The sequence below is a fragment of the Mustela putorius genome, unplaced genomic scaffold, assembly GCF_011764305.1.
Source record: "Mustela putorius furo isolate JIRA1106 unplaced genomic scaffold, ASM1176430v1.1 tig00000765_pilon_pilon_pilon, whole genome shotgun sequence".
In the NCBI taxonomy this organism is placed as follows: domain Eukaryota; kingdom Metazoa; phylum Chordata; class Mammalia; order Carnivora; family Mustelidae; genus Mustela; species Mustela putorius.
Genome location: NW_025421470.1, coordinates 8,872,330 through 8,891,111, shown reverse-complemented (window position 1 = coordinate 8,891,111; position 18,782 = coordinate 8,872,330). Strand labels below are relative to the sequence as shown.

The window sequence follows — 18,782 nt, the reverse complement described above, 5'->3', positions numbered from 1 at the left end:
GTTCCCAGGCAATGGAGTGGGAGGGTGGGCAAGAGAGAGATGTTTGGCTATAAAAAAGCAACACTGGGGGTCCTTGTGCTGATAGAAATGTTTTATATCTGGACTACAGTGCTGCACAGACAAACCTACATTGATAAAATTGTACAGATCCAAATACACACACTAGTAAGTACAAGAAACACTGAGGAAATCTGAATATGATTGGTAGGTTGTTTTGATGTCCGTATCCTCATTAGGATATTGTACTATACTGCTGCAAAACCTTACCATAAAGGAAATCTGGATAAAGTATAAGGAGTCTCTGTATTCCTTTTTGCTACTGCATGTGAATCTGCAATTATCTCAATAGAAATGTAGGTCAAAGAAAGCCGGGGTCTTGCCCAGATTGTTAGTTTTGTTTTGTCAGTTTTGTTTTTTGCAACTGCTTGAAAACCCACCTTGAAATTGCAGCATAATTGGAGTCTGTCTAAAGCATTGCTTGTAACTTTCTGTTGTGATGGAAATACTGTAGATCTGCACTGTCCAATACAGCGTCTACAACACCTGTGACTACTCAGCACTTGAAATATAGCTAAGGCAACTAAAGACTGAATTGTAAATTATATTATTTCGATTAAATTTACATTTAAATAGCCACTAGTGGCGGTGACTCCCTTACAGGGACGGTACAAAAACGAGATTTTATTTTTTTATAGTCCCCTATTCCTCTGGGTAAATAGGAAGTAAGAGGAAGAAAAATTATTTCCCACCACTGAACTAATTCTCGAAGTTTCTGGGGATCCATTTCCTCACTTTGAAACTGGGAAAATAAGATGAACCCTGACAAGTTAGAGTGTGAGAAAGGGCTTCAAATCCCCCCTCCCACCTATAACCTGCAGGACCTTTTAAGTAATTTGACAAGTAACTTGATAAGCCTGCAAACAACTAGGGAGGTAATCCTGTGACTTATCAGTGAATGTTCCCCACTATTATGTAAAAACCATACAAGGATTAGCAAGTAGATTTGCTTTCACGTACTTAAGAAAGAAAACAACACAACACACACATGATCCCTTGCCATGCTGCTCCTAGCTTATTCCATAACTACAGTTCCAAAGACTTCAGTTCGAGAGATTTTCTTTAAACATCAGGAGAAAGAAGAAAAGAAAAAAAAAAAGTCTAGACAAATACGCTATTTCTTCAAGTGCACACGCAAATAGTTTAATGGGAGAATACGAGGGAAAACTCATGGAGAACCAAGAAGAAAGCTTCAGTTTAGATCTAAACAGTGAGTGACTCGGCGAAATCGAAGAATTACCCCCACTGCAGGGCGGGGCAGTCGTCAGACGAGCCGGGGCACCCACCGCCAGTTTTGCAGCTCAACCTAGCAGCCCTACCCATTCTCCACCAGCTCGGGGGCGGTCCCGGGAAGCCACGCCCTAAGGGGGCGCGTCCGGCCCCGCAGCCCCTGGCAACCTCGGGCTTCGCGCAGGCGCGCCGAAGCCTGCCGGTGAACTCCCGGGCACCGCGCGCACAAATTCCATTTGACGGCTCTCCCGGCCTGTACTTCGTGCGCCCCCCACACAGCCATGTCGTCAGTCAACCGAGTGGCGCTGGTGACCGGGGCCAACAAGGGCATCGGCTTCGCCATCGTGCGTGACCTGTGCCGGCAGTTCTCAGGGGACGTGCTGCTCACGGCGCGGGACGAGGCGCGGGGCCGCGCGGCCGTGCAGCAGCTCCAGGCCGAGGGCCTGAGTCCCCGCTTCCACCTGCTGGACATCGACGACCTGCAGAGCATCCGCGCCCTGCGCGACTTCCTGCGCAGGGAGTACGGGGGCCTGGACGTGCTGGTCAACAACGCGGGCATCGCATTCAAGAGTAAGGGGATGCAGACGAAGAGGGGAGGTGGACCTCCGGAGCTCCTCTTACCAGGGGTGGACGCCATCTGTTGGGAAATCCAGGCGATCTCGCTTTTAATGACTGTGGCATCCAAAATGGCCCCTTAGGGCAGGGGGAGGGATGGAGGGACAGCATTGGGACACAGGCAAAGTCCAACAGAAATTGCCTCGTTTATCAGCTGCCCTGCTTATCATCCTGAGTGACCTTTGTGTTCCTCTGATTACTGGGGATTTTTTCCAAGTTGTCAGAAAGTTTCTGTCAGATCGGACTTTAAGGCAGTTCTCTTATTTTTACTGCATTTTGTAATAAACTAGAAAACTGCACAAATTGGTAAGGCGATCCCACACCTTCGTCCAGCCTTCCCCAATGGTGCCGTTTTATACGACTACAGCATTATCAAATGCGAAAATTGTCAGTGGCAGGATACTGTTACCTAGATGCCAGCTTTACACAAAATTCAAAACATTTCACATGTACTTTTTTAGTATATAACATTTTCTGGAATTTTCCCACAAGGCTCCTACTAACGCTGCTTCTCTCTTTTTTCCCCCCGGGAAGCTAATGATCCCACACCGTTTCATATTCAAGCAGAAGTGACCATGAAAACAAACTTCTTTGGTACCCGAGATGTGTGCACAGAACTCCTGCCTCTGATGAAACCCCAAGGTGAGCCTGATGAGGGGCCCAAGCTGTGGTGTTTCGGGAATGATCTGGCCCCTGCCTCTCTGACCTCTTCTACAGGACCCGGGCCCCTCTCCTTGCTCAGCCACACCAGCCTCCTTGCTGTGTCTCCAACTGGACCCTCTGTCTCAGGACCCTTACACACTTGGCCCGCAGTCAGCAGTGCCCTCTGTCCTGCTAGTCCCTCACAACTGCCTCTGTCTTATCCTTGAAGTCTTCCTTCAGATCTCTCCTCAGAGAGACCTTTTACTCCCGCAGTGCCACTCACAGGGGATGTTCCCTAAGGATTCCTTCCTGGACCCTTTCTCCCCCACAACCCTTTCACCCAGGATTTTACTACAACTAGTGGACGCCTCACTCTCCAAATTCTCAGGCCCCCCTAACATCGGTCGCCTGCCTAGAACATTCCCAGAGCTCCAGACACACATGTTTCTCTTCCTGCCTCTCCTTCTCCTCAGGATGCCCTCACAGAGCCTGTCCAGCCTGGGTGCAAGACCCTTCCCCATGGCCAGCAGAAGGCCTACACACTCACATGTGCAGAGCTAATGATGGCCACAGGCCAGAGGTACGTCTCCATGCAGATGGGACATCTGTGATACTGGATGTCTCTTGTTGCCTAAACCACTGTTCATGCCTTTATCCTCATTCCTCCCCCTCCCACCTCTCTTCCACCTGATAGCCCATCCCCATTCACCTTTCAAAGGGACTTCAAGGTCAGCCTCTGTACTGGTCCTGACGACCTGCAACGACACTAGTCCAAGGAGTGCCTTCCCTCCAGTCCACTCCCATTCCGATAGGAGAAGGCTGCACAAGTCTAGAATGAGTGGGTTGTTTCAGCCGCTGCACAATGCAGCTATGTTCACTGTCCCTCCAGTTTTCCCAGATGGGGAAGGCACAATCCACTCCATTATGCCCCCTAAGAATTCTGACATAGAAATTTAAAGCTATAGTCACATGGTTTCTTGATTAGAGACTATCCTTGCTTTCCATTCCTATACTTGCACCCCTCGTCCTGGGAACATGGTAAGAGTAGGAAGAAAAGGAAGTTGAGATGATGTGGGGAAGAATGGTGAGGTCAAGTCGGCACCCTCCCCGATACCCTCTCCCCAGTATCCCCAGGGAAGCAGAAGAATCTCTCCAGTGGGGATTGTCCCTTGGCACCCACCGCCTCATATTGAGTGTGAGTACATGTTCATGAATGTGTCTAAGCCCCACATACCTTTATCTCGTGTTGAAGACAACCAAAGATTCAGATGCCTGTTGCAGTTCTCTGTGGAACCACTTCTCTGCATATGAAAATGTATTGCTTGGCCTGCAGAAATGTTAAGGCCTTAGGACAAATTTCTGCAGCATCTTCTGTCTTCATCTTGCTATACTGCTTAAGCATTGGCATCTTCTTCTGGGTTTCTCCAAAGCTTGGTCCAGAAACAGTGCCTTGACTTGTCCGGACCACCTGTTTGGAGCCTCCCAAGCTACTACCTTCAACCTAACTTGCCACCTATGTGGAAGGCCTTCCCCTTGGGAAATCTCTCCCATAACTATCTCCAGTCTTTGTCTCTTTTGCTGAGAAATGGAAGAGTCCTTAGATTTTGCTGGGGGGGGGGGGCGTGTTGTTCACAGGGTGCAGAGTCTATGTCAACAGTTTCCCCAGCTCTGCGTTTCTGCAACTTTCCCATTTCCACTCCTCTCAGGGACCAGATGGCCATTTCATAAAGGCATACCAGGATATCCACTTCCTAGTTCCACTCCCATTCCAGTCTTCGAAGGGGTTCTTCTGAGGGGCATTGACTTGTCCAACTTTATTCTGCCCCCTAAATTGCCATAGGGACTTCCACAGGCCATGCCCTCTACGGACTTCCTTCAGTCCCCCAGTTTTCCACTGCCTCTCTCCATGACTGTATTCTCAGGCCATAACACACGCCCAAGTTCATAAAAACTCCATCATAGACAAATCACCATGCAAGGCAGGCCACTAAACCAATTTGTTTTTATCATCCTCAAACAGAGTAGCAGCCTTCCAAACCAGTTGGATCTGCCCTCCGTACACCGGTCAGCTCCTTATTTGTACAGACCTATTTGAGGCCACTCCCCATGAGATCTTCAGGTGGTCCCAAAGGTGGCCTTAGGGAGAAAGAGGTAATCCCCTCTTGAATGCAAGGAGTGTCTCCTTATATCCTCCTTAACCATGTTCTTCCTTACAGTATTTCCATTTTTCCTATGGAACATAGGCTCAGTGCCCTCCCCCTAGAATTTTTCGGACTTCATCAGAGACATCACGGGTATAACAATTTCCAAGACCATATCATAGTCTTCACACATACAGGCAGTCTTCACGGATGCGTGTAGCATATTAATAAAGTCTCAGTGGAAATTTTCTGTACAAAGTCTTGGTGAAATTGGCATTTGTCGTTCTTGAGCCTTTCGATGTAACGTTGTGTATTGTTATTTCAGGCAGGGTGGTGAACGTGTCCAGCATGGTGAGTCTGCGGGCCCTGAAAAATTGCAGCCCAGAGCTGCAGCAGAAGTTCAGAAGTGAGATCATCACAGAGGAGGAGCTGGTGGGGCTCATGAACAAGTTCGTGGAAGACACGAAGAAAGGCATGCACAGGAAGGAGGGCTGGCCCGATACTGCCTATGGAGTGACAAAAATCGGCGTCACGGTCCTCTCCAGAATCCATGCCAGGAAACTGAGCGAGCAGAGGAAAGGGGACAAGATCCTCCTGAACGCCTGCTGCCCTGGATGGGTGAGAACAGACATGGCAGGACCTAAAGCCACTAAAAGCCCAGAAGAAGGAGCAGAGACCCCTGTCTACTTGGCCCTTCTGCCCTCAGATGCTGAGGGGCCTCATGGGGCATTTGTTATGGAGAAGAAAGTTGAACAATGGTGAGCTGAATTTATAGCTCTGTCCATGGATCCCCTTAGAATCGCCCTCCTTTGACCAAAAGGACTCTTCCAGTATCAATAATATCCCTAACCACAGCAAAAAAGGTATAAAATATCCCTGCTGAGTATTCAATTTCAGGAGGCTACTAATTCAGGGAAGGTTCTTTTGATTTCTTCTGTGATACAGGCACAGAATGAAATCAATGAGATAATGAACTGCAGACATGAATAAATGTTTCTCTGTAAATGTTGATTTGTGCAGACTCTTTATGTGCTGAACCAGCTAAGAAGTCGTCTACACTGAATAAAATGAGGAGAAGTTAGAGTTTCACTCAAGGGTAAGCAAACATTATACAAAGAGGCAGATAGCAGTATGTTTAGCTTTGCAGGTGACACACTCCTGTCAGATCTCCTCAGCTCTGCTGCTGTAACATGAAAGTAAGCACAGACAATATACAAACCAATGAGCTTGGTTGGATGTGACATGAAGCCTGTTGTGCCAGCCTCTAGTATAGCATGAAGGGAAGATATCCCCTGTAGTCTCTGAATATCAAACTCATTGGGGAAAAAACAATTTCCAAGCGTGAAATGACAGAAGGAACTTAGATACATCCATAGGGTGCTCTGAGACAATGGAGAAAATTGAGTATGGTTTGGGTATGGACAGTGAGTGAGGCCCAGGACACCAGTGTGACAAGAAGATTCTTACTGCCCTGTCCAAGCCTGGCTGCCTGTGGGCCTCACTGAACCTCCACCACATGCCTCCCTTCACAAGAACATGCTTGTTGGAAAGGGACCTCTACTCTACTAACTATTTTTCTCTCTTCACCAAGGATTTTCAGCCTCACCCAAATGAAAGGTGGGAGACCCCCTAAAAGCAAGGGTAGGGTCCTTATTTTAAGATGGGCTGATAATGACCTCCCTATTATTTTCCACTTAAGTGTATAAGAAAACAACTGATTTCTATGTATTGATTTTGTATCCTGCCGCATTACTGAATATATGAGTTCCAATAATCTGGGGATGGGGTCTTTTGGGTTCTCCACATAAAGTATCATGTCATCTGCGAAGAGACAGTGTTTGACTTCTTTGCCAATTTGAATGCATTCTGTTTTTGTTATCTCATAGCTGTTGCTAGGACTTCAAGTACTATGATGAACAGTAGTGGCCAGAGTGGGCATCCTTGTCATGTTCCTTATGTTAAGGGAAAGGCTCTCAGCTTTTCCCTACTGAGAATGGTATTTGCTGTGGGCTTTTCATAGATAGACTTTATGAAATTGAGGAATGTTCCCTCTATCCCTACACTCTGAAGAGTTTTAATCAGGAAAGGATGCAGTATTTTGTCAAATGCCTTTTCTGCATCAATTGAGAGGACGATGTGGTTCTTCTCTCTTCTCTTGTTAATGTGTTCTACCACATTGGTTGTGATAGAACAAGTGTTGAACCACCCTTGCAACTCGGGTAAATCCCACCTGGTCATGATGGATCATCCTTTTAATGTACTGTTGGATCCTATTAGCTACTATCTTGTTGAGAATCTTGGCATCCATATTTATCAGGGATATTGGTCTCAAATTCTCCTTTTTGATGGGGTCTTTGCCTGGTTTGGGGACCAAGGTGATGGTAGCCTGAGAAAGAGTCTGGAAGTTTCCTTCTGCTTCTATTTTTTGAAACAGCTTCAGGAGAATAGGTATTATTTCTTTTCTGAATTGGTAGAATTCCCCAGGAATCCATCAGGTCCTGGACTCTTGTTTTTTGGAAGGTTTTTGATCACTGCTTCAATCTGATTACTGGTTACCAAATTCTTCTTGTCGACTCAGGTTACCAAATTCTTCTTGTTTCAGTCTTGGAAGTTTATAGGTTTCCAGGAAGGCATCCATTTCTTCTAGGTTGCTTAACTTATTGGCATATAGCTGTTTATAATAATTTCTGATGATTATTTCTATTTCCTTGGTGTTGGTCATGGTCTCTCCCCTTTCATTCATAATTTTATTAATTTAGGACCTTTCTCTTTTCTTTTGGATAGGTCTGCCAGTGGTTTATCAATCTTACTAATTCTTTCAAATAACCAGTTTCTAGTTTTGTTGATGTATCCTACTGTATTTCTGCTTTCTAATTCATTGATCTCTGCTCTAATTTTAATTATTCCCCTTCTCCTGCATGCCTTAGACTAATTTGTTGATGATTCTCCAGTTATTTAAGGTGTAAACATAGTTTGTGTATCCAGGATTTTTCTTTTCTTTCTTTTTAAAATTTTTTTATTATTTTTTTATTTATAATTTTTTTTAAATTTTTTATTTCTTTTCAGCATACAGTATTCATTGTTTTTGCACCACACCCAGTGCTCCATGCAATCCCTGCCCTCTCTAATACCCACCACCTGGTTCCCCCAACCTCCCACCCCCCGCCCCTTCAAAACCCTCAGTTTGTTTTTCAGAGTCCATAGTCTCATGGTTCACCTCCCCTTCCAATTTCCCCCAACTCCCTTCTCCTCTCTAACTCCCCTTGTCCTCCATGTTATTTGTTATGCTCCACAAATAAGTGAAACCATATGATAATTGACTCTCTCTGCTTGACTTATTTCACTCAGCATAATCTCTTCCAATCCTGTCCATGTTGCTACAAAAGTTGGGTATTCATCCTTTCTTTTTTTTTTTTTCATTTATTTATTTTCAGCATAACAGTATCATTATTTTTTCACCACACCCAGTGCTCCATGCAATCCATGCCCTCTATAATACCCACCACCTGGTACCCCGACCTTCCACCCCCCCGCCACTTCAAACCCCTCAGATTGTTTTTCAGAGTCCATAGTCTCTCATGATTCACCTCCCCTTCCAATTTACCCCAGCCCCCTTCTCTCTAACTCCCATGTCCTCCATGCTTTTTGTTATGCTCCACAAATAAGTGAAACCATATGATAATTGACTCTCTCTGCTTGACTTATTTCACTCAGCATAATCTCTTCCAGTCCCGTCCATGTTGCTATAAAAGTAGGGTATTAGTCCTTTTTGATGGAGACATAATACTCCATCGTGTATATGGACCACATCTTCCTTATCCATTCATCCGTTGAATGGCATCTTGGTTCTTTCCACAGTTTGGCAACCATGGTCATTGCTGCTATAAACATTGGGGTACAGATGGCCCTTCTATTCACTACATCTGTATCTTTGGGGTAAATACTCAGGAGTGCAATGGCAGGGTCATAGGGAAGTTCTATTTTTAATTTCTTGAGGAATCTCCACACTGTTCTCCAAAGTGGCTGCACCAACTGGCATTCCCACCAACAGTGTATGAGGGTTCCCCTTTCTCCACATCCCCTCCAACACATGTTGTTTCCTGTCTTGCTAATTTTGGCCATTCTAACTGGTATAAGGTAGTATCTCAATGCGGTTTTAATTTGAATCTCCCTGAGGGCTAGTGATGATGAACATTTTTTCATGTGTCTGATAGCCATTTGTATGTCTTCATTGGAGAAGTATCTGTTCATATCTTCTGCCCATCTTTTGATATGATTGCCTGTCTGTTTTGTGTGTGTTGAGTTTGAGGAGTTCTTTATAGATCCTGGATATCAACCTTTTGTTTGTACTGTCATTTGCAACTATCTTCTCCCATTCCATGGGTTGCCTCTTTGTTTTCTAGACTGTTTCCTTTGCTGTGCAGAAGCTTTTGATCTTGATGAAGTCCCAAAAGTTCATCTTTACTTTTGTTTCCTTTACCTTTGGAGACATATCTTGAAAGAAGTTGCTGTGGCTGATATCAAAGAGGTTACTGCCTTGTTCTCCCCTAGGATTCTGATGGATTCCTGTCTCACGTTGAGGTCTTTTATCCATTTTGAGTTTATCTTAGTTTGTGTATCCAGGATTTTTTTTTTTTTTTTTGAGTGAGGCTTGGATGGCTATGTATTTCCCCCTTAGGACTGCCTTTGCCATATCCCATAGGTTTTGGACTGACTGTTACCATTCTCATTCGTTTCCATAAATTGTTTAATTTCTTCTTTGATTTCCCAGTTGACCCAACCATTCTTGAGCAGGATGATATTTAGCTTCCAAGTGTTCTTCTAAACAAACAGTTCTTCCAAACTTTTTCTTGTGGTTGAAACTTGCCAGTTTCAAAGCACTGTGGTCTGGGAATATGCAGGGAATAATCTCAATCTTTTGGTATCAGTTGAACCCTGATTTGTAACCAGTATGTATGTGGTCTATTCTGGAGAAAGTTCTATGTGTGCTCAAAAAGAATTAGTACTCTGTTGTTTTAGGGTGGAATGTTCTGTATATATCTATAGGGTCCATCGGATCCAGTGTGTCATTCAATGCTCTTGTTTCTTTGTTGATTTTCTGCTTGGGTGATCTGTCTATTGCTGAGAGTGGAGTGTTAACATCTCCTGCTATTAATGTATTATTATCAATATGCCTCTATTTTGGTTTACAGTTGGCTTATGTAGTTGGCTACTGTCATGTTGGAGGCATAGATATTTACAATTGTTAGATATTCTTATTGGATAGATCCTTTAAGAATGATATAGTGTCCTTCTGTATCTCCGACTACAGTCTTTAGCTTAAAATCTAATTTGTCTTATATGAGAATTGCTACCCCAGCTTTCTTTTGCAGTCCATTGGCATGAAAGATGGTTGTCCATACCTTAAGTTTCAGTCTGGATGTATGTTTAGGTTCAAAATGAATCTCTTGTAAACAGCATATGGATGGGTCCTGTCTTTTTATCCAGTCTGCAAACCTGTGCTCTTTTATGGGAACATTTAGGCTGTTCACATTGAGAGTGATTATTGAAAGGTACAATTTTATTGTCATCATGTTGCCTGTGAAGTCCTTGTTTCTATAGATTATCTCTGTATTTTTCTGTTCTATATCACTCTTGGGGCCTTTCTCCTTTTAAAGAACTGCCCCCCATTAATATTTCTTACAGGACCAGCCTAGTGGGCACATACTCTTTCAGTATCTGCTGGTCCTGGAAGCCCTTTATCTCTCCATCCATTCTGAATAACATCTTTGCCAGATAAAGAATTCTTGTCTGCATGTTCTTCTTATTTAGTACCCTAAATATGTCTTGCCAGCCCTTTCCGGCTTGCCAGGTCTCTGTGGACAGTTTTCACATTATTCTGATGTTCCTCCTTTTTCACATTATTCTGATGTTCCTCCTTTTGCATGTAATCTCTTCCCCTGACCTGTCCTTAAGATGATATCCTTGGTTCTAAGATTAGTGTTTTACTGCTACATGCCTGGGCATTCATTTATTATCCTTGATCTTGGGAAGTGTTCTCTCTGCCTCTAGGACACGAATGCTTGTTTCATTCCCCAGATTAGGGAAGTTCTCGGCTACGATTTGCTCCAATATTTCTTCTAGTCCTCTCTCTCTCTCCACCCTCCTAGGGATCCCAATAATTCTGATTTTGGAATATTTCATGGCATCATTTATTTCTCTAATTCTGCTTTCATAGATTTTAAGCTGTTTGTTCCAGGCCTTCTCCTGTTCCTTCTTTAATGTCAGTTTGTCTTCTAGATCACTAATTCATTCTTCTGTCTCGTTTACCCTTGCTGTCAAAGTATCTAGATTAGATTGGATCTCACTGATAGCCTTTTTAAGTTCTGCCAAACCAACTCTCATTTCTACCCTTAGAGAATCTATGTTGTCATTAATGGTTTTCTCCATCCTAGCTATTGTCTGCATAACTGTTACACTGAAGTCTATTTCCAACATCTTGCTTATGTCCATATCCAATAGTCTTATGGCAGAGATCACAGTCTCTGAGTGTTTCCTATGTTGGGAGTTCCTCCTCTTAGCCAGTTTGTTGAGGGGTTGTTGAGGGAATGTACAGAGTCCAAATTATTGACCACAACCCAAGCAAGATGCACCTGTTTTACAGGGTACTTAGGGTTGCAGGCTTCTTGTTCTTCCAGCCTGTCCTTTGGGGGAGGGGCATGCCATGCTCTTATTCAGGCAACACTGTTTGGGCATAGTTGCCCTGTGCCCTGTGGGAGGGATAGGATCAGTGAAAATCAGGTTTTGGGGACTTTTGTTCTCTGGTGACTTTCGCTGGAGGCTTTCCACATCTCTTCTGAGAGAGCAGAAATGACCATATCCAAATCTCTGTCTCACAAGTCTGTTCTAGGGGCATGTGGGTGGCTCAGTGGATTAAGCCTCTGCTTTTGGCTCGAGTAATGATCTGAGGGCCCTGGTCTCGAGCCCCACATCAGGCTATCTACTCAGTGGGGAGCCTGCTTCCCCCTTCTCTCTCTCTGCCTGCCTCTCTGCCTACTTGTGATCTCTGTCAAATAAATAAATAAAATTTAAAAAAAAAAAGTATGTTCTACAGAGAGCTCTCCAGGCCACACTGTCTCCATTTCTGTCTTCACTGCCAAAAACCACAGGGACCTGGGTTGTGCACCCCCACAGCAGCAATTCCAGTCCTTGCTTCCAGGTCCAGGCACATCACTCCCCTTTGTGCTTCTAAAACCACCAGCTATCCTCAGTTCACAGTTTCCTGGAAACTCCAGGTTTCAGTTTGGGGGATGGGGGGTGTGTGTCCTAAAGTACTTTCCCTGCCGCTACCAGTCTGCAAGTCTGTCCCCAGCATGGGAGACCTTTGAGCTCCAGCAGCACAGAATCCCAGGAGCTCCCACCCCCTTCTGTTTATCTTCCCATATCTGCCAGCAGAATCACTGCTCCCTGCATCATACCTATAGACCAACTGCCTGAGATATTCTGTTTGTAGAGATCCAGATATACCTTCTTACATCACGGGCTGATTTCATAGGTGTTCAGAATGGTCTGGCACGTATCCTGTTCAATTCAGGGTACCGCATGAAATGGAGTTCCTACTCCTCTGCCTTCTTTGCATCCCCTTATTTCCATTTCTAACCTGACAAAGGAAGAATATGAACGTCTACAAGAAGACATAGGATCTCCACTGCAAATTTGCAAAAATACTCTAAGGTCACATAGGTCTTTTTTTCCTTGATATTTTAAAACACCTAATTATATAAAATAATTTTAACTGTGACTTAAGCTCAACCAAAAAGTAGGCACTTAAGCCAGAAGGGATTATGTAACCATTAAATTCATCATTCCAATCATACTTTGGTCCATGGTGGCTTCATAAACATCCCCTGCCCACAACCAAGTCTCAGAACAGTATCAAATTCTCTATTTCTCCCTCTTGAGTCTCTCCTAAGACAGGAAGGAGAACTGTAGCTTCAGAAGCACTTTCCCTGTGCCAGATATTTCACTGCATTTTGGAAGAACCCAACCATTCCAATTCTGCAGAGGATGGACTCATTCCCAAGAAAATCTATCTACTCCTTTTATTCCTTTTCAGGTTTTCCCAAAATTATTTTTGGTCAGCCACTGTGAATCTCCAGTCCCTTATGACCATCACCAACCACTTTTCTTTGGTGGGAATTTATTTCTCTAATTCTGTTTACCTCAAAGGAGGGAACCTAAGAGGGTGGACTCTGGGTTGGGCTGAGAGTGCAGCTGCTGAAGGGACAAACCTAGTATAGTGTTATTAGGAAAACTTCTAAAATATTTGGCCCCTTCTTCAATGGGGGGACAGAGGCGGGGCCTTGGACCTGCAGTGCTACAACCTAGAATACACTTCTACTGGCATCTCTGACAGTGATAGACCCACAGCAAATTGGCTCACCACACAGGGCACTGCTTGCTCTCCATGCAGCCACATCATTGTCCCTGTGAGTGGCACTAGTGACAGGGGCCAACAAGGGCATTGGTTTTACCATTGTGCAGGACTTGTGCCAGCAGTTCTGTGGTGCTCATGGCATGGGATGAGGGACAGGGCCAGGCAGCAGTGAACAGCTCCAGACGAAGGGCCTGAATCCCCGCTTCCACCTTCTGGACATCAATGACCTGCAGAGTATCAATGCCCTGCATCACATCATGATGCAATGGTTAGAGTTGGACTAAAATTCAAGAAGTACAGGGGCCTAGATGTGCTGGTCAACAATGCAGGCATCACATTCAAGGGTAAGAACACAGGAGCACTTAGGGCTGAAAACCTCTCTTACGGGACTGGATATGATCTCTGAATGCTACTGGAGGGCTTAAAGCTCCAGTAGGATCCAGAAGGACCTCCCTGGGGGAAAAATCAAGACTGGAGGCACAGGGAGAGAAGAAGCCTCTGGGGATTGCAAGTCTTTAAAGCCAAAGAACCATGGCATTGCCATGGATTAATCTCAGGGACCTGACAGAGATTTTTGCAAGCTTCATTCGGTTTGGACCACAGCCATTCAGTGCATGTTCAACCTATTTTGTAATAAACACAAATTACAAAGAGACATACACAGAAATCCCACTGGGCACACTTCCCTTAGCCTCCTGGAATGATGCCAACTTACCAAGCTACACAGCATTAACACAGCAGATACAACACAGTGGGAAAATAGAGTTCAGTAACGCAGACATCAATGAGAATTCACCAGATTGCATGTACAAAAAACAAATGTTACTGTCACTCATGGAATGTTCTCAGATGGCTATTATTTATTAATCTGTTCTCCTCTTCCCCTAACAGCTGGTGACACCACACCCTTTCATATTCAAGCAGAAGTGACCATGAAAACAAACTTCTTTGGTACCCAAGATGTGTGCAGAGAACCCCTGCCTCTAATGAAACCCCAAGGTGAGCCTGAGGAGGGCCCCAAGCTATGGTGTTTCGGGAGTGATCTGGCCCCTGCCTCTCTGGCCTCATCTACAGATGCTGGCTCCTCTCCCTGCTCAGCCACACCCTGAATCTGATTACCAAGTCTCAACCTGGACAGTGTACCTCTGCCTCAGGACTCTTACAGTCAGCAGTGTCCTCTGTCTCATTGGTCCTTCACAGCTGGCTCTGTCTTATCCTTCCAGTCATCGTTCAAAACTCCTCAGAGAGACCTTTTACTGCCTCAATGTCACTCACAAGAGAAGATCCCCGAGGATTCCTTTCTGAACACTTTCTTCTCCCTCTCCGTCTCTCCTAGGGATTTTATCCAGACTAGTGGACTCCACACTCTCCGAACCTCTCAGGTCCCGCTAATATCTGTCACCTACCTAAAACAATCCCAGAGTTCCAGACACACATAGTTCCCTTCCTGCCTCTCCTTCTCCTCAGGATGCCCCCTGCCCCTCCCCAAATCCCACCCTTCCAACACCCATCCTGCACCGCCATCTAAACATCTACATTTCCAAAACACTTATCATTTCCCACACACAACCTGGTCACAAACCCCACCACACACTCAGCTGTCGTTTTTGGATTATTTCAACCTTCCTAAGACACCCTGCTTCTTCAGTCTTTTCCTCTCTGAGCATTCTCTGTACTCTCTGAGGGCTCACTTGCTCCCAAAAGATCTTCAGAAGCAAAGCCCAAGCCTGAGCGTCACTTGTAGGCATCTCTGTCAGATCTGCCAAAGTCCAGGCCCACCAACTCCCCTTCCCCTGGTTCAATGCTCTGCACAAAACAAACTGCCATAATTCCTTGGTTGTCAACTACTATAATACTTCACCCCATGAGAACGTGATAGGGGGAAGCACAGCCCTTTTACTACACTCATTAAGAGGGAAGCTGACACTTTTAGGAAGATTAATATTCTGGCTTGAATTAAAAACATGCGGGTACAGTTGACCCTCGGTTCTGCCCCCAATTCCTCTTCTGTCCTGGAGAGTTCTACTGCTTCTTCTAACATTCACTGGCTTCACTGGCATCTCAAAGGGCAGCTCTCAGATGTCACCTGACTCCTTTACTCACCACAACACTTGAGTGGGATGGAGTTCCTTGTGCCACCACACATCCTACAGGTATTCCCTTAGAAAGCAAAAATGACTTCTGGCTGAGAAATTCTTCTCACCTACCGAGCAGTGTTGGTGCTTGCTGTGTGTTAGCCTTGGACGAGAATGAGGAGGGAGTGTTCTTCTGCATTTGCTAAGGCAGGCTCTAATCAAACAACTCTTCTTACCTCAGGGAAACTGGACTTCATGGACATGGAAATGCAAGCGACATTCTCAGTGTGGAAGCAGGGTTTTCTTGCCTTTGGAGGAGTTCTTCCATTATTTGGGAGGATGCCAGCCACTGCAGCCATGTTACCAGGAATTAACCCTCTTTGGGACACTATCTGGGAGAAATCCTAGCTAGGATAACCGAAAGCAAATAAATACTGTCCCTTCTCTCTCATACTTCCCAACCTAAGACATGAAGGACAATCTTGAATGACTTTACCAGCTCTCTGTCAGTGCAGAACACACTTCAGAGCCCTGTGTTTGCTCTGCTTTTTGGCATGGAAGGACAAAATGAAAGAGAATTGTGAGCCTAAGGACTATGCAGGATAGCAGATGTTGATTTTTCTTCTTTTTAAATTCTTTCTTCAAAAAAGAAAGCTTTACTAAAATAATTGATCCGCAAAAAAAGAAAATACAACAAGGTGCCCACTATTGATCGTAACCAGACAATCAATATCTAGGCCATATATATCCCATCTCACATTCCATGGATTTTACTTCCCTTTCCCCTAAATTCACTAATTATTCTCTAAAGTGATAAACTGTTGTCCTTGTATTCCCTTTAAATTATACTATAGATTTATTTTGAAAAATATATTAAAAATATATATCCATTTAAATATAAAGACTGTAAACAATTACTCATACATGTCAATATAAGTTCATTTCTATAAATACTAACTATATTTTTTAAAAGAGTATATATTTTTTAAAGATTTTATTTATTTGACAAACAGATTACAAGTAGGCAGAGAGTCAGGCAGAGAGAGAGAGGAGGAAGCAGGCTCCCTGCTCAGCAGAGAGCCCGACACGGGGCTCAATCCCAGGACCCTGGGATCATGACCTGAGCTGAAGGCAGAGGCTTTAACTGAGCCACTCAGGTGCCAAAAAAAGAGTATATTTTTTTTAAAAGTGAGAGCTATGTCAACGCTTTACACTTTTAACAGCTTTGTTGAGATACAATTCACATATCCTACACTTCACCCATTACAGGTATCCAGCTCAGTGTCATCAGTCCAGGGAGATCCTGGGCCCTCAGCTATCAGCCCTCTGATAGCTTCCCCCTACCCCAAGCAACCATCAATCTATACTCTCTCCCTACGTTTCCTTTTCCGGACAGAGAATCACATAATGAGTGGTCTTTTGTGACTGGCTTTTTAATTTTGAATATCGCCGTCAGGGTTCATGCATGTTGTAGCACCAACATCATTTCTTTGATAGTATTCATTTAACAGATTTGTTTTCCATGGCTCCGTTCTATGACCATATTGCCAGGACATTAGTTACTCCTTTTGAGCCAATAAAAACCCCAGGGAGAAAACCTGTATGCAGTTCAGCCCACTGAGGTGACTCATTTTTACCTACCCAGAGCATACCAAGCCTAATGCAGTATGTACACCTTCAAGTCGCCCTCAGTTAAGTGATCAGCTCTTTGTTGTTCAGTAGACACTGACTCATAGAGCACTGCCCAAGTAACCATAAGATCGTCAGATGGTCCCAAAGAGGACCAATGAGGAAAAGTTGCTTTCTACTCATGACTACAGAGTGCCTCCTATCACTCTGCTTAGCATGTTCCTCTATAAGGCACATTCTTTTCCCTATGGAACATCTGGGCACTGCTCAGTCCCATTAGATCATTTCTCTGACATCGTCGGAGACATTATGGGTAAAACAAAGCTCAAAACTGAATCATGGGGGCGCCTGGGTGGCTCAGTGGGTTGAGCCGCTGCCTTCGGCTCAGGTCATGGTCTCAGGGTTCTGGGATCGAGTCCCACGTCGGGCTCTCTGCTCGGCGGGGAGCCTGCTTCCTCCTCTCTCTCTGCCTGCCTCTCTGCCTACTTGTGATCTCTCTCTCTCTGTCAAATAAATAAATAAATAAATAATCTTAAAAAAAAAAAAACTGAATCATGTCCTTCAGTTACAGAGGCAGTCATCATTAATAGTGATAGCAAACTGATAATTGTCTCCCAAATGGACAAAATACTAACAATTTTGGATTTCATCATCCTCATACATGCCATTCTTTGTGACTCTTTGTGTTCTATTTTAGACAGAGTGGTGAATGTGTCTAGGATAATAAGCCTCATAGCCCTTAAAAAGTGCAACCCAGACTTGCAGCAGAAGTTTATAATTGAGACCATCACAGAGGAGGAACTGGTAGGGCTCATGAACAAGTTCGTGGAAGACACGAAGAAAGGCGTGCACAGGAAGGAGGGCTGGCCCGATACTGCCTATGGAGTGACAAAAATCATGTCACGGTCCTCTCCAGAATCCATGCCAGGAAACTGAGCGAGCAGAGGAAAGGGGACAAGATCCTCCTGAACGCCTGCTGCCCTAGGTGGGTGAGAACAGACATGGCAGGACCTAAAGCCACTAAAAGCCCAGAAGAAGGAGCAGAGACCCCTGTCTACTTGGCCCTTCTGCCCTCAGATGCTGAGGGGCCTCATGGGGCATTTGTTATAGAGAAGAAAGTTGAACAATGGGGACCCCTCTATCAGTTACCTTCATGGCTCCCATCTCAAATCCCACCATGACTGACCAAAACAACTGCTACACTGTCAAAAATATCCTTATCAAAAAAACAGAAACAAAAAAAGAATCACTATCCCTACCGAGTATTCACATTGAATTGGCTACTAATTCTGTGAAGTTTCTTGTGATTTCTTCCGTGCTATGAGAGGGATAAAAGTAGAATTGATGACAATAATTAATGGACATCACAAATAAACAATTCTAAGTAAATGTCCATGTCTGCAGAGTGTTTACATGGCAACCATCCCAAAAATCACAATTTAGTACACTAAGTTCAAGGAACAGACCCTGAGGTGGGTCAAGAAAGGACAATTTAACTCAGAGCTTGGTAAACATTAGTGAAAGATCCAGATAGTAAGTATTTTTGCCATTGCAGGCCAATGGTCTCTGCAGACCTACTCAAATCTGCTGTTGTAGCTTGAAAGTCAACACAGATGATATATCAACATATGAATGGGGCTAGGTTTCCCTGGCCAGCATACTTTATCAGCCTCTACTATGACATGGCAACCCCATGAAGAATAGATATCTTCTGTCTATCCTTCTCATTGATATCCTTAAGTATCCTTAACATATCCTTAAAAATCAAACTCACTGAGGGAAAAGAAATTGCAAGGTGTGAAATGGAACTGGGTGCCCAAGATATATCCATAAGACAAGCTGAGACAAGGGGAATGAACGTGGATTGGTACCAAGGGATATTAAAGAATGATTATAAAATCTCCTCAAGGTGAATGAGTTCTTGAAGTAGGGATAAAGGGTCACCAAGTTTGTAACATTAACTTGGATCAGCAAAAT

General features: G+C 44.3%; 1 protein-coding gene and 1 pseudogene across 1 annotated transcript; both read left to right on the top strand.

The window, feature by feature from the left end:
• Positions 1-1,460: 1,460 nt before the first annotated feature.
• On the top strand, positions 1,461-5,690 carry LOC101678900 (carbonyl reductase [NADPH] 1). Its single transcript, XM_004762132.2, has 3 exons — positions 1,461-1,857; positions 2,437-2,544; positions 5,011-5,690. Exons 1-3 carry the CDS (start codon positions 1,569-1,571, stop codon positions 5,445-5,447), a joined length of 834 nt encoding a protein of 277 aa, XP_004762189.1. The 5' UTR covers positions 1,461-1,568; the 3' UTR covers positions 5,448-5,690.
• Positions 5,691-6,075: 385 nt separating this feature from the next.
• Positions 6,076-17,986, top strand: LOC101693334 (annotated as a pseudogene).
• The last annotated feature ends 796 nt before the right edge of the window (positions 17,987-18,782 follow it).